The sequence below is a fragment of the Bombyx mandarina genome, chromosome 09, assembly GCF_030267445.1.
Source record: "Bombyx mandarina strain Sakado chromosome 09, ASM3026744v2".
NCBI classification, from domain to species: Eukaryota; Metazoa; Arthropoda; class Insecta; order Lepidoptera; family Bombycidae; genus Bombyx; species Bombyx mandarina.
In genome coordinates, this window is record NC_143216.1 from 5,632,734 (window position 1) to 5,660,726 (window position 27,993).

Consider the following 27,993-nt stretch of genomic DNA (forward strand, 5'->3'; position numbering starts at 1 on the left):
GTAGAAATAGAAAAAAGAAAAAAAAAACAAATAAAGTAAATAGGTTTTTAGCAAGTGATCACGAAAGATTTCTACAAATAATAAAAGAATCACAATAACAAATGAAAGCGGAAAGTTTGTCAATTTGTGTAATCGGCATATTACCTCACTTCGTGGGATAGGTATGTTTATCTTGCCCATTCCTGTCTCGTGACAGTCGTGTCACAATTGGTCAGAAATAAAATTGAATCTTCTACCCAAGTTAACCACTTAATATCAGGTGGGCCTTGAGCTGGTCGAAACATCCAAAAGAGGTAGGAACTTACTAAAGAGTGGCTGCACATCACATCACATTGCATTACGGAAACCGCACAATAAAATTGTTTTGGCAGTTGTAGGACTTAGGTTGTTTTTAATGTTTTGTCACAAATTTATGTAAATCTATAGAAAAAATATATCCTGTATATTATTAAGATTCAAATAGCATACAAATTAAAAAAGAAAGATTATTTGATTATTTATTAAAACGCCTCAGGGATGGATCATACGTATTATTTTCAGAAATACATATATTTCTAACAAAGACTGTACACATTACAGCCAGGTGAGACACTTTATTTGTCTACACAGTAATATTGAGGCATAAAATGCTTTGAAGACGTTCCCCTTACATACGCACACATCACAATAGAAACTTGCACATTCAATGTTACAAAATTGCTTTTTATTTTATTGTAACTGCCTTACGACGATTTAAGGTGGTCGTAATTTAAAGTCAGGTTAACGTCATCTGACTTCTTTGTAGTTACGATATAATAAACCTATGTATTTTATAACTATGATAATAGGATTAATATGCAAACTTAATATTAAAATAATAGTTTTTGTACTGGTTATTTTAGTCTTAGACGAAAGCTATAAAACTTTTGTTTTGTCATCATTCCTTGATATGTCTATTTTCTGGAATATGATTGGACGTCTTTCTCATACAGGTCAAGCTAATAAAAGCATGCTAAAATACAATGTCTTTTATAGACTCGGTAACCAATTGGTCGTTGGATTGATAACAGCGTTTGATGGTGGATCAGCTTTCTTATTAGAAATATATTGCTGAGATGCCTGGATTGAAATTCTTGAACTATACGTAAATAAAAGCTATTTTATGTTAAAATTGACAATTATTAACGATTTCTAAAAGATCCATTTCAACTTTGGAGAGCTGCCAAATTAATAACCATTGGAACTTTATAAATTGTAAAATTTCCGCTAATAAATCGTCACGCCACCTGGCGAAAATTAAGAGAAGCCTAGTCTATCGAAATCTAAATGGCCAATGATGATCTATTTTTGTATCAGAATCGAAAATTGTATAAATATGCACATATGAAATTACATACGTAATCGATTGAAATAAATTGCAAATAATACTCTCTTTTTTCCTAAAATATAACTGCGAAAGACTACATCTCTTTAGATTTGATATTAAACGTATTTCGGCTGACTGGATTGAACAAATTTGCATCATAGGAGGCGTCAACATGCGTGGAGATCAGAAGTGGCCGCCTCAATCGGTGAAGGAGGCTGTGGCTGCAGAAAACGAAGCCCGCCTCAAACTAGCCAAGGGTCCCGCCTGCAGACCGCGCAAGGTATGATTTAAATATTAATAATTAGTACTTTTTCTAATAAAGTATTTTTTGGAGACTCTAATCGAATAGTACAGTACAAGTAAAATATGTGTTTTTTATCAGACACAGATCTATACATGACAATTTGAACATAATTATATGAATTTTGACAAAAAAAATGTTTGAAAATTCAGAATCGAAGATATATGTAAATCATAAAATTGAGTGTGTTCAATCTTCAGAATTTAAAACGTAAGATTAACAAATATGCATGCTGTACATAGTTTATTTACCTATGTTTTATATAATTCGCTATGTACATACATATAATTAATGTATATAAATATTTTTTGGAATATATATATTTTTTTATAAACTTTGTATCCCATCTAAATTAACTATTAAAACATGTAAATGAATATTAAAGAGATTGAAAAACTATTATCTGTTTTAGCTGCGGCAATATACGCTTGCCGAATTATTAGCCATGAATGAGGCTTAACTTCCTCGCTACATGGTTGGACTTGCATAGATTTGTAAGTGCCACTTGCATCAACATATCTGATGTTTTACTTCTCAAGTTCTAACCGTCGGCACTTGGTGAAGGGCAACCATAGAATCATAACTCGATTATAGATCAAGCTTTGCTCTTTATTCTCTTCGTACTTCTTTGGGTAAACAACTCTGGGATGCAAAATTAAAATAACACTGTTAAAATGTTGGCATACTGTTTTATGTAAAGTTTGCAATAGTATAGTAATAGTATAAACTTTTATATCATTAATGTATTTACCTATTGAAAAATGGAAAAGCGAAAAAATAAAATAAAATTAACCATGTTTCCTTTTAAATTAATTTTATTATAGAGTTCCCTTGATTTCTTAAACACGTGAAAAAACTGTGCGTGTCGTTATTGATTTTGAAATATTTTCGGATGGAAATAGTAAAATAGGCATTTCAAATTTGATCTAGAACTGTACAATTTGTAAATAGTACATCCGTAAAATAGATTGTACTAAACTTAAGAGTTGTAGACCTATTTCCATAGAATTTCATTGGCGTTCCATTACATTTAGTTACCTATGATGTATTCGTTCTCTATTTCAAACAGCTTTGTGTCACGTAGTCCTAATGTAGTGCATGCTATTTGTTAATTCAGTGAACAATTATTATTTGTTATTTAAAAGTACTTTAAATTTATAGTAGATAAGATAATTTAGCGATTTCGAAATATTTTATTAATTTTGTGTAAGATCCCTTTAATATTGCTTAATTGAATGCGAAATAATAATAAAAATATTAAATAATTTGTTCGATTTCGAAAAGCTTTCAAGTAACACTATATATATGTATATATATTTTCTGGTGGTAGGACGTCTTGTGAGTCCATCACCCTGCCTATTTCTGCCGTGAAGCAGTAATGCGTTTCGGTTTGAACAGTCGGACAGCCGTTGTACTGTAAAAATGGAGAGAATTTAGAACTCACGTCTTTAAGTGGGTGGCGTCATTTACGTTGTAGATATCTATAGGATCCGGTAGCCACTTAACACCAGGTGGTAACTATACTGAGACCTTACAACTTATATCTCAAGGTGGGTGGCGCATTTATGTTGTAAATGTCTATGGGCTCCAGTAACCACTTAACACCAGGTGGGCTGTGAGCTGGTTCACCCATCTAAGCAATAAAAAAGGTGGACCAGCCAAAAAGCTCGTCTACCGATCTAAGCAATAAAAAATAAAAATATTCTCAGGTTAAATTAAGTGTATGCATTAAATGTCTGTGTAACTACTCGTATCTATATAATTAGATAAGTGTAATGAATTATCGACAGGTTAACAAGGACTACAGCTCGTTCTTCGCGAAGCATGCCCTGGGCCACAACTACCCCGGCTACCGCGCGCCACCAGGCACCCAGCACTTCGAAGACTTCTCGGGCCGATCCTCATACTAAATCATCACTTCTAACACGCAATCTCGTTAGATCTAAACCACGTTTCACATTAAAAATTAACGAACCAAATTCTTGTTGACATTATTATACCTAGCAACCATTTCTATTTACGGAACGCGGGTAAGACGGTGCCAACGGAAACGGTTCCCTCTCATTACAAGAAACAAACATTTATCACATTTCGAGGTATCATCGGTCGAGAACCGGTAGCAGAGGTACTTGTATAGGCTTTAATGGATAAAGTCTTGAGGCACGTACGACAGAATAATAATTGTAGTTTTAATTTAATTTATTTTAACCATTAATTAGCGTGTAAGTGATTATTTTAATGTCATAATAAAACGTAACAAATATATATATTTTAACGCTCATAATAAAATGTTTAGCTATCTCCATTGATCATTACACATCATTATTTCGACATACTAAACATTTATTATTATTTTTCGATGTTAAAGTGCGGCTTTTTTATAACGCGAATACGATTCAGCTTTTTAATGTATATAATGCTCAAATTGAAAATGAACGAAATGATTTGAAATTTAAATTTTTCAGTCAAGTCGAATTTTGACTGCATTTTTTTTTTTCATGTTTTGATTAAATTTATACGCTTCTGCTATTTGGCTAAGCTTATCCGTTTACCTAGTCATGCGAGAGATTACGCAATTATTTTGTATATAAAAAGCAAAAAAATTTAATACAATTTGGTATTTTATTTTGTAATTATGTTCTCAATTAAATAAATGATGTAAAATGCCTGTTTGTCCTAATTATTTTCCTCAATCTTCTTCGAAATTGAAAAAATATTTCGTCGTCAAATGAATACCCGTCACGCCCATTTTTTATTTATTTCAGCATTTCCTCTTGTTTAATATCCAAATATACGAAACAGGATGAACACCTATAGACATTTAAACCTTTCAATCAAAAGTAATAGATAATAATATAGAGGCTTTCGGCATCTTTGATAGTTTATTTTCACATTATTTCGACATCATAACATTGTCCTCAGCGGTAGGCCGCGGGTTTTGTACGCTACAGTAACCACACTCACAATCAAGTGGACCATATACTCGTCTGCCTATAGTTGTAATAAAAAGAGTCATCACAATGCCAAATTATGACAAAAAATTTGTTAAAGGATTTGCATATTATCATTAACCTGAAACCACAACGCAATACTCATCACATAGCCTGTAATTATTTAATACTTATAATCGGAATCGATGAAATAAAACAAATTTCTAATTACGAAAATATTTTATTTTTATTTATACATATACATAATGTACAAACTGCGCCATAGCTACAACTAGGCCGAGGTAAACACGTAAATGCTATAAAAACAACACCGATCTAGCCAAGCTAATTACCGCCATTTTTTATGTACAATTTATAACGAATCAGTGTAACAACATTACAAGCAGGCCCTTAAACATACGGGGCGCACGGAACCGCACTCAGAACTCAAAACGCTAACAACAGCTACCCACTCTTATTTTTTATAAGATAAATAAATAAATTCGGCTTTATATTTATAGATACAGAAATAAATGAGCTACTTCTTGAAACCAAAACCAATATTAGCGATTATATTTTCAGTCAATATTAACGAAGCAAAACACCCATCGCGTTTGTGATTTAACATTTCCAGGGCGTGCAATGGAAAGCGTACAACACGGAATTCTCAACACGAGGTCGTTGACCTTGCGCGTTAGCAGATCTTTCGTTACTTAAAATTGTTTACTAATCCTTATTGGGTACAAACAAATTATATTTGAAGATCAAAGTAATCCTTTAAGTGAGTGCTAATGTTTTGTTTTCGAGTGCAATTCTTTACGACCCGAATTAGAGACGTGCCTTTGTATCACAGAGGTTACCTTTGCACGTGTACGATGCATTCATTGTCATTATTATTTTCAATAATAACCTAATTTGGAAGTAATCGTAATAAAATAATTTGAAAAGTAATCATAATATTATGATGATTTCAATATTGTATTATAAAATAGACAGATATAAAAAAAACCTTCAATATTGTTTATAGTACGTTCGCGGAAAATTTTACTATAGTAATAGAGACCGTTTGAACTATTTGAATTGTGGATGAGAAAAATTAGGATGCGTGCACGCTGTGACTAAAAAAAAAATAGTCTAAAACCTAATTATCTCTTAAATGCGGTGGATTAGTACACGTATTTTAAATTAAGCTCTAGTTAATTGAATTTTAACCTGTTTAATTTTTATTATATTAATAAACTAGGTTTAAAGTTTCTTTAATTCTGAATTTGTGTTTATTGTTGTTCAATTTCTTATAAACGTCGTAGATGTCGCTTCAAAAATTTTTAAATAGCCGTTACGAAATAATTCTAAGTGAAGCAATTATAATGCATTTAAATAGGTGAACGTGATTTTTTGTTTTTGGTAGGCACTAAATTATGGATGTGAAAGACATCCTCAGTTAGGCAGTTTTAATTTTTCTTTTCTCAATTATTTAGGGACAGCTTATATATAGCCTTCCACTGTTGGCTTATCGATTGGCATCGAATGCCGATACAGTGGTTACTCTGTGATTACGTGTGCATATGGACACACCTTAACATTTTGAGAATATTTGGAGACTGTTCCTTTGTTCTCATAAAATTAAAACAGAGAGAAGCCCATAATAGTGTATTACCGCGAACGTAATATAATTATAGAAATCAATTATATTCATTGATTGAAGAAACATTACTCATATTTGTAGCATTTTTTAAATCTATTGAGTGATTTAGTTTTATTAGTTAATTTAGAAAAAAAACGCACGCATAATAGGTTTTAAAAATAAAAATAAGTATTTTCATTGATTCGAAAAACGTGCAAATAACAAGAGCGCTTTTGACATTCACTAGAATTATCTAGAATTAAAATAAAATAAAACGAAAACCTTTCTATTAGGAATGATTGAGGGTGAGCAATCGTTTTTTTCCCAAACAAAGTAAACTCCTCACTTCCTTTATATCAAATTCGAATATTTACTGGTGAAATATATGTGTCAAGATTCCATTTAAAATGAAATAATGACAATATTTCGATTTGATCGTTATTGTAATGGATCCATGAAAACAAAGATTACATAAAATTTAACTTGTGGACGAAATCAATTGAAACCACCCGTTTATTCAAAGAGACAAGGGACGTTCGAAGTTGACCCTGCACGATTAATTATATTGATTATCGATTTGACCGACCAATGATTTCATGATTCCATTTTAAAAAAAATGTCAATAACGAATGATTTAAAACGACTAGAAAACGAATATTATTTCTCAGACCAGCGAGAAGCCCTGCGTCTGCTGAATGGCCTGCAGAAGATAATACTTGAGCCTCTCTTTAGTTTTGTAACGCGGGAGATCCAGAAGATTGAAGCACGTGTGGGCCACCGGGAAGAACCTGTCGTCTGCCACTGGTTGAATTCGTATCTGTAAAATATAAATTTATCAAGAGTGCTGTTATTGTGACGAAATGATCTTGTAGAGATCGAAAATTTTTATATACCTTCTACACTCACAACACAACGGTTAGTCGATCCTACGCGAATACATCTACCGGGTGAAGTGAATACGAACGAACACCTTATCAAGTAATAACGAATATAACGCATGTATTTAAAACTGAACGTGAATAGGAATACCAGTCGTTCACCAACCGGTTCCGACGGAAGCCGGGTGCAGTCCTTCGCGACCATAACATTTAACATTAAATTTAAATATTTACTAGACGATGACCGAGCTTTGCTCGGTATTTTTATATATTTTTTTGGTAAATTGTATTTTTTAGAATTTATATTTAAATACGAATTAGGTATTGATAAAATGATGAAATATTCCAAGATCGTTTAAGCATTTTTAAGTGAACACGTGAGTTAAAAAGACACAAATAATATAAATAAACAATTCATTTTCTTGCTCTAACCTTAAACCAAACACTCATTGGCTTCAGGTGGCTTAACAACGCCATCTGCTGAAATAGCTCAAGTGTTATTGTGTCTTTAAAGCAGTTAGTTGCTCTCAATTATGAAAAATAGTATTATTATTCGCCAATAGATGTCGGGAAGAGTCAAAAAGTTGATTATTGAAAACACGAATAAAACAATATTTTCTGAAAATAAATCGTAGCTAGATCGATTTATCGCCCCGAAATTTCCTATAGACTAAATTTTAGGAAAATCTTGGAGCCGTTTCCGAGATTCAGATTATATTTATACAAGAACTGCTCGTTTAAAGGTATATTATAAGATAAAATAACATAGAACATTTTTACGGATTGCGTGTAGTAAAATCGGTTAATAAAACTCAGACTTGTTACTTATCAATAACACAGTAAATTAACAAAACATAATAATGCTGCCAACTTACTTTAATGTCCCTCATTCCTTGTATCGGAACACGATCGCTGCCGGTTAAGAAAAGCAAAAATTTCTTCTTATCTTCTAGCGGCAGCTCGTGGAACGTTTCCCAGAACCATCTAAATGTTTGAAATAATCGTTAATACAAGTGATAGTGCAAATTTAAAGGGAAAGGGAAAGGTAAACATGGACCCAATAATATTAAAAATGTTTATGAAATTATTATTTTAATGTACCTTGTAATAATTCAATCGAATAAACAATTTAGCGAGAAGCACAGGTTTGCCTGTTTTTTTTATTGCGAGTTCACATAACGTGAGCGACAAGTAATTTTGTTTTTGTTTATTGTACACAAAAATGTTAGAAATACAGACAAAATTTGACCTGTTGCCCAGAGAATACAATTGAAAGTATACTTTATTGATTTACTTATTATTTTAATATTTTACTTACAACATAGAAATTGCTTAAAATATATTTTTGAACTTTACTAAAATATATTTATGCAGTCACATCTAATGCCGAAGCAGTTTATGTGTGAGGAAATATTTCGTCACAACCCGTGAACACTTAACTCATACGTATTCTCAGAGGAATATAGCCAACAGACGGTAGAAAGATATAAAGTCAATAAAACGTATTTATCATTTATTCTTATCAAATTAACACCTTTATAAGTTTATTTTAGAGTCCAATTTTTCTTGTCTTCCTTCGGCATTATCAATTATTAGTTACCTGATTTGTTGATCAGTTTCCGAGTATCCGTTCTTGTATTCACAATTGTTCTGAAACATTTCCCAGTCGTACTCCTCGTTTCCGATCACAACGGACATCAATTCGTGAGATCTGAACAGCTTTATTATTCTACCCCCGCACACCTGAAATTATAGACAAGTGAAACTCCCTATACAATAATTTAGCTCACGTGTCGCTTACTGCATTAAATTAATAATACATTTAATGATACAACAACACACCAAATAATTAGGTGCAGTTTCTTTTAATGTTTTTGAATTGAAAATTACATTAGCTAGGGTGTTGGCGAATCGGACGTAATTAAAATACGAAACTAAACCCTAAAAATAGTTGTAGTTCTGTTCCTTCTTTAGCACCGTAATGATTTGGTACCGGATGAAACGGAAATGAACTCTAAATGCGACACTAGGAAGAGACAAACATAATATGCTTCTATAGGATTTAGGGTGCGAAAGAATGAGATAGAATACTTCTGATAGTTTAACTCCTAAGGCGCGTAGGCTGCACGGTTATTTTGTTGTTGCATAGGTGCGTGACAAGCCCGCGGGCCGCTCGGGGTTACGAGGTTAGGGAACACATGGATATCAATTATTGATAAATTTGAAGTCGCCGTGGCCTGAAAGATAAGACGTCCGGTGCGTTCGTATCTATCAATGCACCGGTGTTCGAATGCCGCAGGCATTCTAATGAAGTACGAGCTTGACAAATGTTCACGATTGACTTTCATGGCGAATGATCATGTAATAAATATCAAATAGCTAAGCACTATAGAAGGGTGGGGCAACTTTTGTACTGTAAAAACTGAGCCCTTAAAACTCATGTCTCAAAGTCTGGGACGCCATTTACGCTGTCCGTGTCTACGGATTTCATTAACCACTTAACATCAAGTCCAACATAAGCTCGTCCTATCTAAGCAATAAAAATATCATCAACATATTATGTATATAAATATAGATATACATATAGGATAAAGCAGATATTTTTTTTAATTTTTTTTTACCTTCTGGAAACCTTGATTGAAAGCTTTAAATTGATTCTCCACAGATTTATTGAGCAAAAAGTCCACGTACAACTCAACGTATTCAGCTTTATTTTCGCGAGTCACAGGTATATTCTCTCCGTCCTCTTTCAGTGGATTCACTTGTATTTGATCAAACACTTCAGTGTTCACAGCGAAACACAGTCCGAACACCTACAATAGCAATGGATTTCTATAAAGGAAACACCATTTCAAATCGGGACGAACATTTTTTAGGTAAATTCGTTTAAAGATCAGTAGTTCTTCAGTCCATGCAGCTATTAACCAGATACAAGGGTATGGAATAGTTTCTAAACCACTAGGTTTGTAGCCTTCACCCAATTCCAGACTGAGCCGTTTATTCCCTCACTCTTCTTACTTCTTGGTAGGCCAAGATGTAAGCACATACTACCTTCTTGTATCCATAGTAAAGCAATCATGCGTTTCAGTTTGAAAGACTGTACCCAATTTTCCCTAAGTGTCAGTAACGACTGTACCCAATTTTCCCTGAAGTGTCCATAACGACTTTACCAACAAAAAATAGTAGAACACTAATAAATTTTAATGTAAGATAAACGACGCGCAAATGGGTAGAAACAAGTAAGGCCACAAAATATATTAATTTTCTGTATTAGGACAGTTATATCAAAGTTTTGTATAAGATCTCGGCCGTTATCATTAATTTTACGCTGTTTTTTTTTTATAAATTATTATATTCGTTATTTCTGGTAGTGGATTAAAGTAATAAAGAATGAAGATTTGCCAAATTTAGTAAATTAATCTATTAAATAGGTAAATAAAAAAATTCTTGAAACGAGGAAAACAGTTGATTACAAGAAACACATCTATTTATGAAACTTTTCTGATTACTTTTAACACTCTATTGTTAAACTGCTATTGATATTCGTCATTGTCTTGCCATTGTTGACAATGGATTGGCTCATTCGTCTTGACATTTTGTTTCTCATGTTTACTCTAACCCGACCACTCTAATAGCAACTATAATTAGTACAGAAGTTGTTTTTGTGTCAGACATAGGATACTACATTCGTATTACTAAAATAACAAACCGTACACAATCTAGATACCCAAGACATCAGTACTATGTCTGTGTCCTTAGTTATGATATAGCTTTATCTTCTGATGACTTTATACTTATTAATTTTGTTATTAGCCAATTACCATTATTATCATTCCTAAAGTGGGTTGTGTCAAGCAGCCACCCATTGCATTAAACTACAATACGGACACAATGTTGTCTCAATTTAAATTTTCTGTGAGATAAGAGCGAGAAGGATAATCTTGACGTACTTACCTCCTCTACGTCATCATCTGTATATTCCAATAAACTTTTCAAACTATTGGCTAACGTTGGATACAAATCTGACAAATCGTCCATCATAACAGATTCGCCGAGAATTTTCTTATACAAAACTAACGGGAACGGAACGTATATAATAATCGAATTGTATATGGCAAGTCCGTAAATCGCCCCTGAAATCAAATTTAATGTTGGTACAATTGCGGACACGGACCTCGGGCGCCGGCTGTCGGGCGAGTGTCGCCTTCCAAAACTTACTGTTTATATTAATTATACATTTAAATAGACATAAGCAAAACTAATATGGTAATTTCGGTACCCAGCTTCGTAAAGTGTCAAAGTCGTAGGCGGGCATTAATATGAAAATTAATAGATTTTAAAATAAAGTTTTGACGACGAACTGGTATAGCGTTTTATAGAAGTGAAACTTCTAATGCGACAAGGTTGCGATAAACGTTCAACGCTCCCGGGAAGGGGGAATAGAAAGAGACAGAGCGAGAGTGAATGCGTAGCACTCAAACGCATGCGCGTAGTATACCTGTTACAGGCCTTTTTTTTCCTACCTAAGCTGATAGCTTTAAGAGGCTATATCAGCGGAACCTTAACTAGTAGGTGAGCTCACGGGGCTCAAACCTGACGACGTTGCTAACACGAACCCTAGCAAGAGCCGTGCTTCGCAGAATCTAGCACCGGATCGGAAACGCGACCCACTGAGAAGATCCGGCGAGAAACTCAGGGGCTGCGTCTGAGGGTTAATTTACTCGTCGAGCCCTTCGTCGCAAGTGACGGGTTCGACGAAAACGGTGACCGGTGCTTGAGGTACCTAGAAGCACCGTTAGCGGATCGGGAGGATTCGAGATGACGTGTTTTGGGCGACGTCGAGTGCTTTCCATTCTTTCCGCAGGATCGGGAATGTAGTTACCGGCGGCCACGATGAGAGGGTTCTCGTGTCGTGCCGCTTTATCGAAGTGGCGTGTTACAGGCCAGCGCGAGCGTTAGCAACGAGTAACGTCCAATATTTTAATGAAGTATTTAATAAATATATATTTATTGTTCTATCTATATGTAATTTAAAATATATATAATATAAATATTGAAGATGTCGCATCTCTTATACACAGCATTCCCTATTACAAGAACAATCCGATTTAAGGATGAAAAATGAAGAAAACCACAATACTACACATCGAAAAAGAAGTTTCACTTCATTCACGTGCACCAAGTTGCACGCGCACCGTTTTTTTCACTTCATGTTACTTACCAATCACATAGTACATGACGTCATCTTCGAATGGATTATTTGAAAACCAAATCATGTTCGTCTCCTCAGATTGCTTGAACATACCGTATACGGGATCAAATATTTCCTTGAGCAGCAGCATGAAGAATTCTTTTTTAACGCCACCGGCGTCTTCCGCTTCTTCGCCAATAAACTCGACCTGTGACAATGAAGCCAGTCAGCACCTAATATACTTGAATGAAAAATTAAAAGAGAAGCGGTAGGCAGCGGCTTGGCTCTGCCCCTGGCATTGCTTAAGTCTATGGGCGACGGTAACCACTCACCATCAGGTGGGCCGTGTGCTCGTCTGCTTACAAAGGCAATAAAAAAAAATCACGGTAAGCACTATAAAATATGCATAAAATTAATTGGCGTTACTTTATGTTGATATCTGATTTATTTTGGGAAATTTCCAGTTTCACCAGGATAGGCGGGTGAGCACGGACTGAGCCAGGGGGGAAGACCGGATTGTTATTGTTCGAAAGTTGTATATATACAAACTAATCTTGGAAATATAGTTAGCGAGATTCAGGCACCTGTCTTGTGTTCTATGACGACTACCGCCCCAGAGGTCGGTTGTGAACAATATTAACATAGTTATTAACCACCTCAGTATTGAAGAACCACTGTATGGAGCCTTATAAATTAGCAATTCATTAATTAACTGTCATCAGTTTTTCGTTATAAGTAATTCTGTTAAAAATAGACACAACGACACGTTCATTGAATTTTCAAAACTTACTCTGAGCGGTTTCTTCAGTTGTGAAGTATCATGGTTGCTTATCTGCAGCATGGTGTCCCTGACGATATGGTTCCTCGAGACGGTCAGGTTGAGGAACTGATCCCTCTGATACTCGTAGGTGGGATCCATGAAGAGCCTCGTGAAGATTTGCGTGGTGGCCCTGCTTATGGCGATCTGCATTTGTAGTTGCTGATCGATCTTCAGCAGCAACGACTTGCATTGGACGTCGAACAGGAAAGCGTAGTTGCACATGTGCGTCTGGGTAGACTAAAAATGTTTTTTTAACGTTTAGCAAAATTACAATGAATTCAATTATATTTTACTCCATTTGACGAATCAATACGAATTTGGATTATAATTTTGTTTTTTGAAAGCGTTTATATTTGGGGGCTTTCATCTAAAGGACAATGCCCAAAAGTGGGCCAACTTTATGTCAAAACTATTTATACTTGAAAAACTATGCCTTATTTTTTTACGTTGTTTAGTTTATGTATCAACATTCCTTTCGCCCTGGCATTGTTTTACAAAAAAATAAATTACTTATTTGATAACATCCCAAAACTTAGTGCCATAGTTTTTAAATTCGCCAATAGGCAAAGGGCTTAGCCCATACAGCCTTATAGTAAACCTATATGCTGCCAAACGAAAGAGTTGTCTGTGACTTGAACAACAAATTAAAAAAAAAATACTAATGGTTATAATTCAGACTTTTTAGTTTATTTTTGTTTAATTCAATATTTATATATTGTAATACTAATTATTACTTAAAACCATGAGTTATTTTATTTAATATTTTTAGATATTAATGATTCCATTAGTAAAAATCTCAATAGCCTACCATTACTCTATTCTTATTATATATGATCAGAGAGTTTTGGCAGCAATCCGAGTGAAGCGTCACTTGAAGTTTTATTTTAATGTTTTTTTAATAGTTTATTGTGATGTATATATAAATTGGGCGTTGTTTTGTGTATTAAACGTCAATAATCGTTGTTCACGATTATTGATGCATTGGAATAAAACTGTGGCTAACATAGCGGTGACTGTTTTTTTTTTTGAAAATAAAAGGTCTGCGGAAATTCATGCTCACTCAATGAGCTATTCATCGAGTTGACGTCAAACCTCCCAAAAAGCAATAAAACACTGGCTTTTTATTGACATAAAAAAATATGACTACGACAGACTAGGCTGTATAGGCTACACTCTTTGCCTGCTTATTGGCGAATTTAAAAACAAAAACAACAATATTGTTGTCGGCTTCCGGATTTTCAATTCATTTTATTATTATTATGAGGATATAATAAAAATAAAATGTACGTAAGGGCTTATTTCTAGCAACATTAACCACAATTAACTTATTTAATACTGTAGAAAATGATGAAAGCGATTATTGATTTCGAAAAAAACAATTAACAACTTAATTTTAGCTGCAGAAAAAAACAGATTTCTCTTAAACCTGGGTGAGAATATAAAAATAGTTTTCTGAATATGAAACGATATTTCTTTGTCTATCAAATTAAGTTAAAACCATCATGACGCGACAACTTTTTTTAGGGGCCTAAACGCCCATAGAAAATGGGCATTGTCCTTTCCCCTTGGTTCCATAGTATCATTTTTTTTTTTTTTTTTATTGCTTAGATGGGTGGACGACCTCACAGCCCTACCTGGTGTTAAGTGGTTACTGGAGCCCATAGATATCTACATCGTAAATGCGCTACCCACCTTGAGATATAAGTTCTAAGGTCTCAAGTATAGTTACGACGGCTGCCCCACCTTTAAACCAAAACGCATTACTGCTTCACGGCAGAAATAGGCAGGATGGTGGTACCTACCTGCGCAGACTCACAAGAGGTCCTACCACCAGTAAAGAGAAATAATTATAATTCTTTTTTGATTATAATTATTTCTGGTCATTAGCGTGGTTTAGTCAGCACGTAAGGCACAATAATAGGCTCCGTATTGTGAGGCATACAGCATTCATGTTTTGATATTTAGGGAGTGACACATGACCGTCTCTGCCTATCTATCCCAATAATATTAAAATTAAACGATAATAAACAAAGAATCACTTACAGTTTGGTCCGACAACCAGTTAATGTAATCAGAAGCGATGTCAACGTGATCACACAAGTCCTCTATGTAGAAACATTCGGCCGGTATTTTAGGTAGCTTCGGGTTCGTGAAGTTGATCTTGTTCAGCGACGACAACGTGTTCAATATCTGTACGGTGCTGTGTTTGAATTGCACTTTCTGTAAATATATCACACCTTACTCTCTTTCCTGTTTATATATGTTGAATAATTATCGGCAGTAATTGTATTTTGATTGATTATGACCTAATTATATCGCACATACGGTGCTATGACATCACTTATGCAAATTATGTAATTTTTCAGAAGAAGCGTTAAAAATTAAACATCTTAATACAATTATATAGTTCTTCTCGACTAAAGAAATAAAATAATATTTAAACTACAACTTTAAACGTTATTATTATAAGCAAGCATCTCATTAATAACTATTAAAAAATGGATTTTCACGAACTCAGTTCAGTTTTAACAAGAATCGCATAAGTGACATTATAGCTCTGTATGTGCAATATGTTATTAAATTTGTATTTAATTTTATATGTAATTCACCACGGTTTGTATTTAATATATATACTTATAAATTGTGGGGTTTGTTTTTATTGGCCTTGTAGGTGGACGAGCATACGGCCCACCTGATGGTGAGTGGTTACCGTCAGCAATACCAGGGGCAGAGCCAAGTCGCTGCCTACCGTTAAGCACTCACCACAAGCCTCGTTTGACGGACTTGAGTTAATATCTAGTTCGACATACTTTGAATGTATCACAGTTACCTCGTTACGAAGCAATCATGCGTTCCTACACGACATCATTGATACAATGTGGGCAAAAAATTAATACAAAAAAATACCACTTCGCTTTTACCTTAGTTGATCTAACTACAGGCTGCATAAGTTCGTATACAACGACGCTTTTGAAAATATCTACGAGCATCTCAAAGTACTCCGTCGTCTGCGCCTCCCACCATAAGTTGACTATTTTTTGAGGATGAGTAGACAAGTTGTTGAAGGCTTCAGCAAAGGGACCCTAAAAATATTAAAATACAATCATGTGTCATCGTTATACAAATGTATCCAATTGATTTTATTTAAGAAACAAGAAATATATGTATCGCCAGCACACGCCTAAGTTCCAGAGTGATATTTACATTCATTGATATCAAAATTGATTTGAAGTTAATGTTTGTAGATTTATCTCGTTATGCGAATCTAGCATAACCACTCGAGGTTACTCAAATCAAATCAAAAAAAAATTATTCAACATAAATGAAAGTACATACTTGTTGAACGTCAAAAAGAACTACCGCCAATTCCACAAACTAGCCTCTGTCTTGAGAAGAACTGGCAAGAAACTCAGCGAGCATGTCTTTTTTTTTTTAAATATTAGATAAAAAAAAAATATACTATAGTAGTTAGCAAAAAAATTTACTAAAAATAGATTTATTTGTATTTCTATGTGGTTATGGTTTAAATAATAAAGACGACAGGTACGCTTTTATCGAGCGACGCGACTATTCCGGGGTTCGAATCCTCTACGCAATACAGATTTTGTTGTTACTATTATTACTTGTAGTCGAATATAAATATATATATTTAAGCATTGGAAATTATTATAATTAGTACTGAAAATATTTATCTTACCTGTAGCTGGGTATGGCGTCTGGGATTTCTCATCTCGTGATATAGCGGTAATATTAGAAACATTCTTAGAGCTTCAGCATCCGGTGGAGAGGGCTTCATTTTCTTAATTATATTATCCGTTAAATGATTGAATATCTGAAAAACAGATTATAGTTTTGTCAGACGGTGCCTAATGTTTAATCCATGGCCTGATAGGTAAGACGCTCGAATAATATACTTTACGACTAATACGCAGCTTATATTTGCGTATTTACTGGCGGTGGAGCATGTTGTGATTCCGCACTAATCCTGCTCATTTCTGACGCGTAGTGGTTATCCATTAAGCCGGCTAATAGAAGGAGTGTGGACTATACAAAGAAAGCGAACATACATATGTAACATACATAAGTATACATATGATAATCCTCAATGCTGATTGAGGATTATCGACGCAAGGAGTGAGATTGGAAGTCTTTCCTTTAATCGATTCTCAGATGTTTCTTAGGGCACGTTCACATGACAAGCGCTTAACGCGCGTTATCACACACATTTTATTCGGGCCGTACACATGCTAACGCGCGTTTTAATAAACGTTGAACGTCTATGTTACCGTTCAGTTGAGCGCGCGATTAGACGCGACGCGGATTTCGACGCGGATAGACACATTTAGGGTTCATCAGTTCATCGTTTATGAGAGCCAGTAAGTCATCAAATGACTTGATGGACATTTTTAAGTAGTTAAAAAATTTGATCCGAATTGCCTCAATTTAGGATACAAAATTATGTACTGGCTTTCAGTCGTCAGCCTGTGTGACAAAATTGGGTGAACCCAATATCTCCGTCTTCTGTAGCGTCGTTTTTTTTTAATTTTTTATTATTGCTTAGAAGGGTGGACGAGCTCACAGCCCACCTGGTGTTAAGTGGTTACTGGAGCCCATAGACATCTAAATCGTAAATGCGCCACCCACCTTGAGATATAAGTTCTAAGGTCTCAAGTATTGTTACTGTAGTCGTTTCTGCTGTAGGTATAAAATCACCGTTAAAACTGTTTCTACGTCCATCTTTGACAAATGTAAGAACTCTACTAATCTTGGCGGCCGCGGCAACGCGCATTCGACTCGACGCTTGACAAGCGCGTGTCATGTGAACAAAAATTTAGCGTGGGTTCATCGAGCGTTGAACGCTTGTAATTTGAACGTGGCCTTAGTAAGCTTATCTGACAAGTTCTTAATACATAATTTTTTTAATGTGTAATTCAGAATGAGAAGAGACCCACTCACTAGTTCCTTGATGGACGTGTTTTCGAATCGGCTGATCAACGAGAACGCCTCCTCGGCTTTGCTAAGGTCGACGCCCGGCATTTTGGTGTTGCAACAGTAGTGTCCGTTGCTCGGCAGCAGGAAGGACGCGTTCACACACGCTAGCGAACCGAACACCGTCTCTAAGTACGCCATTAAATCCTGTAATAAGCGTGAGTTGTACGCGTTTTAGAGTGAATACTTCTTTAGCGTCGTTCTGATTTGAATTTCAATGAAATTTTAAGGCGACTGTAAAAAAGGCAAACGTATATACAACACCTATAGGGGTTGTCCTGCGAAAAAATGAGGTAGGTTTTTTTAAAGGTTTTACTTAGTTTTTTGTGTTATAGGTAGGTACATCTGTGAAATAGTAACATAGCAATATCATTGCTAAAGAGATTGTTCGTTATGACATTTAATATAAGATTTACATCGGCCCAACCTATTAACTACCATAAATTTATAACTAGTGCTATATAAGACTGTATGCCTCTGAGAAATAGCTTCCAACAGCTTCATGAGGAAAATAATAAATATTTGTATTATTCATAATTTAAAGTATAAGAACATTATTTTTAAGTCACAAGAGTTCATGTAACAATAGTTAGTAGGTATTCCCTACAAAATGCCATGATCGACCCAGCAGTGGGCAAGACACATTGCTCGTAGAACAGTGTGTTTAGTGCGAGTTTTTTAACGTTCTCGATAGCGTAAAAGTTAACTCGAATTCGTATACAGTTGGAACAGCGCCCCTAGCGGCAAACGTATTCAAACTTTCCAACTCCATACAAATTTGAGTATTAAAAACTCACACTAAGCACAAATTACCGCTGACGCCTAAAAATTATCGAGTCACGACCGCAACTTTACTATAGAGGGTTATTAATCAGTCAATTTTTTTATAGTTCAAGTACCTGATTAACGAAATCTTTATCTTTGAAGACTTGACACGCGGCTAGCTTCGGTAGAGTGAGCGTGAGTATTTGCTTCCTGTGGTCCGGAGTGCGGTAGTCGACCGGCCCGGACTTGTCGCCTTTCAATACCACGAAGCTGTGGTCACCTCCAGCGAACACTTTAATCGGACCCTTGAAGATTTCAGGTGAAAACTGCGAATTAATTACGTGTTGAATCGATCACTTTTATTTCGATGTTGCCAGTCACAAAATGTTAACTTTATTTTGATGCACCTCAACCATCTGATAAAAGAGGGTCTTTGTGTTTTACACACTATATTAATATGATTTTAATAGTGTTATTTTTTTTAAATTAGTTATTTATTTAGTTAATTAAAATGTTTAGTATATTAATGTGAAAAATACAAAACTCGGATAGTAGTATAATTATTCACTAAGCAGCGAAACCAAAGTCACCAAACTTCGGTGAGAATTAGTTTCTATTTGGGAACTGTTACGTGCTTCAGCAAAATTATCGATAGCCATTTTTTTGTGAATATATAAAAGCTGAGGTTACGACCTACCTGTAATGAATTGTTTCCTCTCACAATTATAAACATCAGACTATGAATCATGCTAAGAATATTTATTAGTGTATAGTGCAAATGCGAAAAATGGTGATAATTTCAGTTTCAAATAATCGATTTAAACTATCACAACACAGGCGGAAGGAGCGGGTGGCTTGACTGAATGGGTGCTATGAAATGGTTATCATGTTTGTACAATACTGTATAGAATCTACAGTGAGACTGCGTGAAGCACGACCTAATTTCAACAGAAGGACTCTATTTAGAACTGCTACACTGAGCATCACTCGAAAGAACAGTTTCAACTGCGCAAGGCCACTAAAACTTAAGTCACGGAACTTTTACATTTGAAACACTGGCCCCGTTGTAAATATGACACATTTATATTATCTTCGAATACGCAAGACAAAAGTTAAAACTAAGACAAATAAATGCTATATAGGTTAACACTACTAAAAGCGACTATATAGTTTGGGTAAAATAAAGAGAAAAAGGTGTATTATGACATATGGCTCATTTTTATAGTTTATAATAATATAATTGACTCAACATTTTGTTTAGAAGTGCCCACGTTGCCCGAACGACCGAATGTCGATGAACCCTCCACCTTTGCTTTCTTCTTTGGCTAAAGGAGGATAGTTCTCGGTTAGTTTCATACCAAAACAATAAATTTAACAATACGGGATAATTTGAAGAGTGCACAACAAAACATATTATAGATAATTTATCTGCAAGCAACAAAACAAAAAATATATACATACGTATCAACTTATAAACGTGCTTAAAACATTTTCACTGAAGCAATGTTGAGTCAGAAATTTCGACAAACCAATTTCATGAGCTAAAAGCTAAATTCGCTGGTCCAAGCAACAATATGTGTGACAAAAACTATGGAAGCTACAATACGTTAATAACTAGAGGAAATGCGTAATAAAAGTTATGATCGTAAATTAATCACCTTATTCTGATCCATGGGTTCGGTCTATAATGAAAACATTTTTTATAGTGATTTATTTGACATTGGTATTAAACGGAATGTGAAGAAGACTTTTCTAAAGCTGCTGACTTAAGACGAACAGAAGATATACTCAACATGTTAACAACGATATTATCATAATATTTAGTGTCCCCCGCAATATCATAGGTAGTAGAAGCCAATTTAAATTCCGCGCGTCTTTTGGGCCCTTAGAATTTTCTAAAACATTGCAAATTGTTCAATTTTGCTATCGTCTAGATAGGCAAACCAACGCACGGCCTATCTGTTAAGAAATCTATAATGCGTTCTCAAGCTTTATAGTTGCATTAAGTACCTACGTTCGAGGAGTCCTAGATTTTTTATTGGATATATGATATGAAAACCTGCCTCGTACATGATGCTAAATTGTTAAGGAATCCATAACATCACTATTTCAATGCCGGCGGCTTGACACATGAAGTCGAAGTCTCTATTGTATTATCACCTAGCAAACTAGGACATATCGCTTCTTCGCGGTAGAAATCAAAGACGAAATCACATTGTCTATGCCACACAATCGGAAACTTTTCTAACGCTAGCTGAATTGTAACATTATCTAGGGCCCATAATTTTGAATACCATATTACATTTCGTGCAAAGCAAAACCTATTAGTAAACCAATTCTAAGAGCTTTACTTTTTTAGTGTCATTAAGTTAGGTATAACCATTTTTATCGTATAGACCAGCGATTTCCAAAAGGGTCGACATCGACCGATAACTTGATCAAGCGCCAAGTCATTCTATTAGTAATGATTTTATATTGATGAGAAAAAAATAATGTGTAAGAGTTTTTAAGTTATTTAATTTGTCTATGGGGTTCTGAGGTATCAGTTTATTATTTTGGAAAATGGGTCTCTTCCCCAAAATAGTTTGGGAATCCCTGGTCTAGAAAATTTGACATTGTTACCGAGAAAGGCTTCAATGCACCCTGTTTTAAAACATTACATTACAATACTTCCGTATGCGCGAGTGGTATACAGATGTATCTTTTGCTCTCTTAGAACACTGACGATAGCTATCGTTTCTATTTTGTGTTTTTAGAGCACGGGAAATATTGTTTAACATGCGCTTTTGTTTTATGATTAAATTTATTATAATCAAACATTCGTGTTTCTTCTCTATTTTTTTTTTGCAGAACTATATTCACATTGCTAAGCGTTTCACACCAAAGGCTTCAAGCGGCTCGGTATTTAATTCATAAAGACCCAGAAAAACAAAAAACAAACTATTTTTTGCGACAAACCCAAAAGGACCGAGACTTACCTCTCGATTTATCGCAATAACATGAAACAGCGTAATAAAATCGCGTGCGGAAGTTACTTTTGGCAGAACGGATTAAAAAAAACCAAAACATAAATATTTATTTATTTATTTATTTCGGGCGATATACGAGTAACTAAAAAGGCATTTCATTTAATACCAAAAGCAAGCGGAACATTTATTGATTCGCCTTGCGAAAAATGTATCGAAGTTCAAACTCATTGATGAAACCTTTACGGTTAAGGCTTATTAATTCTCGACTTACCGGAGATTCGTCGTTGGGTGTGAACGGTACAGGTGTCGGGACCAGCGCGAACGCCATGTGCGGACAGCCTAGTTGACCTCGCGCTCCGTAACCGCAAGCCAGGATTCGCTCGCCGACGCGACACAGCAAGTGCCGTCGTCCGCACGCTATCTGCGTCACTGTACTGCCCATCAGCTCGACAATCTGTTTTTATTTATTTATTTATAACTTTACTAGCTGACCCGGCAGACTTCGTAGTGCCTCAATCGATAAATAAAATACCTAAGCTTTTGCATAAAATAAACTTAAAACAAACAAAAGGAATCCGCCCGACGGGGGACACATCTAAGGAAAAACAAAATTGTTATTTTTATTTAATTCCGAGCATTTACATAGTTATCTACCTTTTAAACCTTCTCTGGACTTCCACAAATAATTCAAGACCAAAATTAGGCAAATCGGTCGGGCCGTTCTCGAGTTTTAGCGAGACTAACGAACAGCAATTCATTTATGTTTTTTATATTTATTTATTTTATATTTAGTTATATTTATTATATTTATATTTGTTTTATTTATATTTTTCATATATAGATATAAAATATACTAGAAAGTATAAAGGCGGACTTAATGCCATAGGCATACTCTGACAGTCTACCTTAGGGGGCTGCAGAGATGAACCTTGGTAGGTATAGTGTGATAGTGATATTACTTAAACATATTGAGTAAATATAACATACATAATATTTATAGATACAAATACTCGTACTTAAATAAATACCTATATATAAATATATACATATAAAAATATATATAAATAAATATTATCAATTAGATGACTCTGCCAACTCTCTGAGAAACAGTTCTCGAAACGTTTTTAACGTTTTTATTGTTTGTATAAACCATTTTACATCTTTTGTTCATATAATATGGCCATTTCATTTTAATTTTTACGTAAGAGTAGGTCTTGTAAAAAAATATACACCGAAAATTTAAATAGTACCTTTCTTGGAACAAGCTCATCTCTAGTCGTTCCATGTCCAGTCTGCCCATATTCACCAGTTCCACATGTGAACACACCACCGTCCAATGTCAAGAAAACAGTGAAATCTTCACCACACGCTATGTGACATACCTACAATATTTATTTAAAAATCTTTTTATTAATTTATACCTGAAACTCATTAACAACATACATTTGTTACATAGTAGTATTACTTAACATACCTTCACATTTCTCAATGTTTTTAGGTGAGTGGGATAGCATTTGTTTTCAACGTCTTGAAGACCCAGTTGTCCATGAGTGTTTTTACCCCATCCAAAAACCGCACCTGATCTATGAGACAAATATATGTATCACCATACTATAGTTCTTTTGGTTTTAGTTTATCTTCTTGGAATTATTAGCTTATTTTTGTATTACTTAGGTACATCTTCTATCTGGCTACCGGGCCAATCAATGTTATATCATGTGAGTCAAGGTGGGCTTAAACACAAGGTATCATAGTCTTGATTGCTTTGAAAAACGGCTGTCCCACATTTTTAAATAGGTTTGAGAGTTGAAAAGCAGCTAGTGTAACCGAAACAAATTTTAGTTGTAAATGTGAATATTATATAATTTTTTTCAGCCCACGTAAGTCTAGTGCTGGACGCAGACCTTTGCTAAAGTTCGCCATAATAACTAATCCAGCGGATTCCCATGACTTTTAGCAGGTCGTCGTTCCACATCATGGGAGGCCTACCAACGCTACACTTTCCAGTACGCGTTCGGAACACGAGAACTTTTCGGCAGTAGCGACCATCTTATTGTATGAGCGATGTGCCCTGCCCATTGCCACTTCAATCTTGCATTCGTTTGGGCTATGTCAGTTAACGTGGCTCTTCTGCGAATCTGCGATTCGATTTCGCAGAGAAGCTTCGAGTACAGCCTCTCCATTACTCTTTGAGTGATTTTGAGTTTCCTGATAAAGCCTATTGACCACGGCTCACTGGCAACACAAATTGGTCATAGAATATCGTCTGAGACACTACGGTATTTGGAATGAGAAGATTTTCACAGCTTCCCAAGTGCTGCCCATCATAGTTTGATTCGACGATTGATCTCTTTCTCAAAGCTGGACCTACTACCTAGTTGGACAATTTGTCCCAAGTAGACGTACTCGTGTACAGCTTCGCTTTTTGCTGGAGTGGGCACTACATCGGCATTAGACATTATTTTGCCCATGTCCACTAAGGCCTACACGGACAGAAGCCCTATTGAGGTCATTGAGCATTTTATTGAGGTCCTCCAAAATCTCGGCTATAATCACGTATCGTCGGGAAAACGAAGGTGAGTTAAATACTCGCCGTTGATGCCTAGCCTTTCCAGTCCGGAACTTTGAAAACATCCTCTAAAGCATTAGCGAACCATTTGAGAGAAATAACATCTCCTTGCCCTACGCCACGCTGCAGAAGGGTGGGTCCGAAGTCCGGTCCTATAATCGGAAACACTTCAACACTTCGATGTAACGGTGATCAACTTGGCACTGTTGACGAGACTGCATTATAATACAGATTGAGAAATCGAATGCGAGGCTTTTTCGTAATCCACAGATGCTAAGCAACGCGGCAGGTTTTACTTCTCTGGTTATTTGTAAAACTTGCAAAAGCATATGGATGGATGTGTCTATGGTATGTATGGTCTGTAGCCTTTTCAAAATCCGTCTAGTTCAGGTAGCTGAAAGTCGTCAAGCTTACGCACGAACTGTTCGTGATGATTCTCAAGAACAACAAATATACATAGCTCAGAAGTGAGATAAGTATAGTTAAGGTAGCTATAGTTAGCATCCCGGTCGGCGGTGTATTACGTTCCGACCCGGCAGACTGGTTCTGGCCCAGCGGGGTATCCGGGGACACCAGCGGCACCGTGGTACCGTGGAGACCGGCGTCGTTGGTCGTCGACTATCGCCTCGACGACCCGTCAGTCGGGCGTCCTCGGGGTGGCGCCGCGTGTCTGGTTGTAGTGTTGACCGCGGGAACCCCCCCACTCTGACCGGGTTCTGACCCCGGACGGAAATCAGACGTCGGGTGTAAGAGTGCAGGAGAGTCGTTTAATGCGGTAGGGCCCTAAAATTCTTTGGGCCTGCGGTCTGCTCCCAAAACCTGCAGATCGTCAAGTCTCACATACTCCGCGCGCCCGCTAAGCGCAGGGACCTCGTAAGAGGTTCGGCCCCCAAACCGAAAAAAAAGGAGCTATAGTTAGCATTATATACGTCAAATATAATAAATATCACAATTCAGACATATACAATCGATTCTACAGACAGAAAATATTTTATCTAACCACATGAATAGTGATTTGAAACCAATGTTGGTTCTAAAATATTATAAAATAAATAAATTATACTAAACGCAACTGGGTAGTAATACATTTAATATTCAAAATGTTAAATTAGTAGAAGAGTTAAGGTAAGAAAAAGAACCCATAAGAAAAAAGAAAGAATGGATGACTTTTTTTTACACAAATTGATTTCCGATTATAATTACACAATGCAGAGATGCCGATTTTAAAATGCCTAGTAATTATATAAAAGTGCATTGTAACCCATATTTCTAACAAGTGTAATTCGGGCTTCTTGTATAAAATAATGCAAAAATAAATTAATTAATTCACTAGTCTTACTTTGATAGCACAAATGTATGGTTATTGCCACATGCTATTAAAGCAATAGGTACACCAATTAATGATGCAATATGTTGAGGTGACATTTCCTTGTTTGATATAGTTCCTAAACCACATTGTCCATAACTATTTGCACCCCATGAGTAGAGATCACCACCTAAAAATATTCAAAAATTAAACCAGATATTTAGCTATCCCAATTTTTTATATTAAATATTACTGTGAAATATATTTTTTACTTTACAAAGGTCAAATAAGTTAAATACAAAGAAACATAAATCTATTTAATACTTACTGTTTGTTAATGCCACAGAATGATAGGCTCCACAAGCTACTTGTATTACATTTTTGGTTGCTAACCCTTTGACAAATTTAGGTTTGTCCTGAGCATGAGCGCCAAGGTTATTGCCAAGTTGCCCCATACTGTCAGAGCCCCAACTGAAAGGCTGCCCCCATTCATCTATAGCTAAAGAATGTTGAAGGCCACATGCTATTGTCGATATTGTGCAGTCTTTAAATGTTTCCACTAAAGCTAAAAATGTTTAAAATATCAAACAACAACTATCCACAAATTCGAAACAACATTTTCAGTATGTAAATGAGATTATTTTGCGTGTACACAAGATGTTCTCAAATACACAGACAATTGGAATGACAAAAGATTTTTATGATTAATTCTATGCTCTAAAGATTATATAGATTGGCCACCACCTGATATCCTAATTATGAAGATTAGAATGTATATTTCGCAGTATTGCTGTTGCAGCTTTATTCCTCAATTTTGATATTTCATACTTTATGTTTGGTAAAAAATTACAAAACAAAAGGATCACACTAGTTGCATGATAAAAATAGTTAACAAAATTTAACTAAGAAATATATAGAGAGACCTCATAATAATATATGAATTTTAACTCTTAATTTTACTACTTATTTTTTTATTATTTAATTACTTAATTTTACTTAATTTAACTCTTAATTTTAACAAACTCAAAGTATAATTCAATTATAATGCCTATATTTATCTTATTTCCCTAAATTAAAATGAAAATACAATTAGTTAAATATTAACTTTTTTAATATGTACAAAAAGATGCAGGCATAAGGCAGCATGACGATCCCATGTATCTTTAATGATTATTTTGAAATTAGTAATTTTAAATTTAAAATGGCTGTTTACAATATGGTGGCAGCATCTGCTGAATTGCAGTCTTTTCTGGTGAAGTATTTAGAATATTAGGATTCATAAAATTGAAGCTGGTAAACAAGTCTTAGTATTTTAAATAATGTTTAAAGTTGATAAATTTAAAAAAATACAAAATATATTTTTTAAGCAAAATAGCATTATTTTTAATGTTACCTGGATTCTTTCCATTGTCAGATTCAGTTTGACGTCCTAACTGACCCACATCATTATTTCCACATGAATATAAATGACCACTGTTTGAGAGGTATAAGCTATGGAATTCGCCAGCTGCTACTGCTTGTATGTGATCACTTTCTTTCCATTTTGATAATGTGGGCTTGATAACCTGATGCAAAATTGTATTAATCAAGTTGTTAGTATGTTCACTAAGCTATGCAATTAAAATATTATAGGATTTTTTTGCATCAATGGATTTCTGAGACAACCTGAGGGTTTCATTTAGGGTTTGAATACATAATACCTACTATAATTTAAAATGAATACAATGCCTTACATTTTTAACCAATTTTTATAAACATGAAATAATTTAGATAACAGATTACAAAGAGCAACAACAGATTTTATACAAATGTACTATTTATAGCCATTTCATGTATAATAGCCATTAATCGGTAAACATAACAAAAGGCTACACAGTATTATTTGTAATCAAAACATTTGATAGCAACAATTAGAGATGCGGTTCAAATTATCATCCCGTAAGTTGTTCGAATAAACAATTCATTTACTTTACTAGTAACAATAACTACTAACCAAATCAGTTATTTGTGAACCGTCGATGCACAGTTCATGATGAGTTGCATTGCCCCAACAAAACATTTTCTTGTAATTTTGCAATTTTTTTCAATAGCTTGAATTAACTTGTTATAACCTATACTTTGTCATTCAGTCTGAAGGAATGGAGGTAAATTTATATATTTATAGTTCACCTCAGAATTCTACACATAAAATTTCATTTTTGAGATTGCAAAAGGCAGTAGGAATACATTTTTAAAAATCGAGAACAATCTTTCAACGTCGTCTTCATCAGCCTGGAAAATTGTCATCAAAATGAAAAAGTCATTTG

General features: G+C 34.9%; 2 protein-coding genes across 15 annotated transcripts in view; one reads left to right on the forward strand and one right to left on the reverse strand.

Annotated features, from left to right (window-relative positions):
• The window catches only part of LOC114240758 (uncharacterized), a 37,344-nt gene extending 33,030 nt beyond the window's left edge, over nucleotides 1-4,314 (forward strand). For 6 of the 7 annotated variants that reach the window (XM_028171420.2, XM_089729698.1, XM_028171414.2 and 3 more), the window contains 2 exons: nucleotides 1,507-1,625; nucleotides 3,437-4,314. In XM_028171420.2, the coding sequence (XP_028027221.2) occupies nucleotides 1,507-1,625; nucleotides 3,437-3,556 (239 nt within the window). In that variant the 3' untranslated portion in view covers nucleotides 3,557-4,314. Of the gene's footprint in view, nucleotides 1-1,506; nucleotides 1,626-2,058; nucleotides 2,141-3,436 lie in introns of all 7 variants that reach the window. The other variant, XM_089729699.1, reaches the window with a different exon arrangement.
• Nucleotides 4,315-4,797: 483 nt separating this feature from the next.
• On the reverse strand, nucleotides 4,798-27,980 carry Herc4 (HECT and RLD domain containing E3 ubiquitin ligase 4). 8 transcript variants are annotated; one of them, XM_028171422.2, is made up of 21 exons: nucleotides 27,681-27,978; nucleotides 27,081-27,252; nucleotides 26,016-26,252; nucleotides 25,721-25,877; nucleotides 23,287-23,395; nucleotides 23,063-23,194; nucleotides 22,084-22,266; nucleotides 20,502-20,525; nucleotides 20,094-20,168; nucleotides 18,978-19,148; nucleotides 18,046-18,225; nucleotides 16,787-16,921; nucleotides 16,011-16,172; nucleotides 15,133-15,309; nucleotides 13,060-13,326; nucleotides 12,300-12,477; nucleotides 11,033-11,211; nucleotides 9,700-9,891; nucleotides 8,679-8,821; nucleotides 7,954-8,062; nucleotides 4,798-7,017 (listed from the first exon to the last, which is right to left on the reverse strand). In XM_028171422.2, the coding sequence occupies exons 1-21, from the start codon at nucleotides 27,744-27,746 to the stop codon at nucleotides 6,865-6,867; spliced, it is 3,201 nt and encodes a 1,066-aa protein (XP_028027223.2). In that variant the 5' UTR covers nucleotides 27,747-27,978; the 3' UTR covers nucleotides 4,798-6,864. The 8 variants fall into 8 exon arrangements, with proteins under 8 accessions (XP_028027223.2, XP_028027222.2, XP_028027225.2 ...); XM_028171421.2 differs by having other exon boundaries at nucleotides 18,978-19,169; XM_028171424.2 differs by lacking the exon at nucleotides 20,502-20,525.
• Nucleotides 27,981-27,993: the final 13 nt, after the last annotated feature.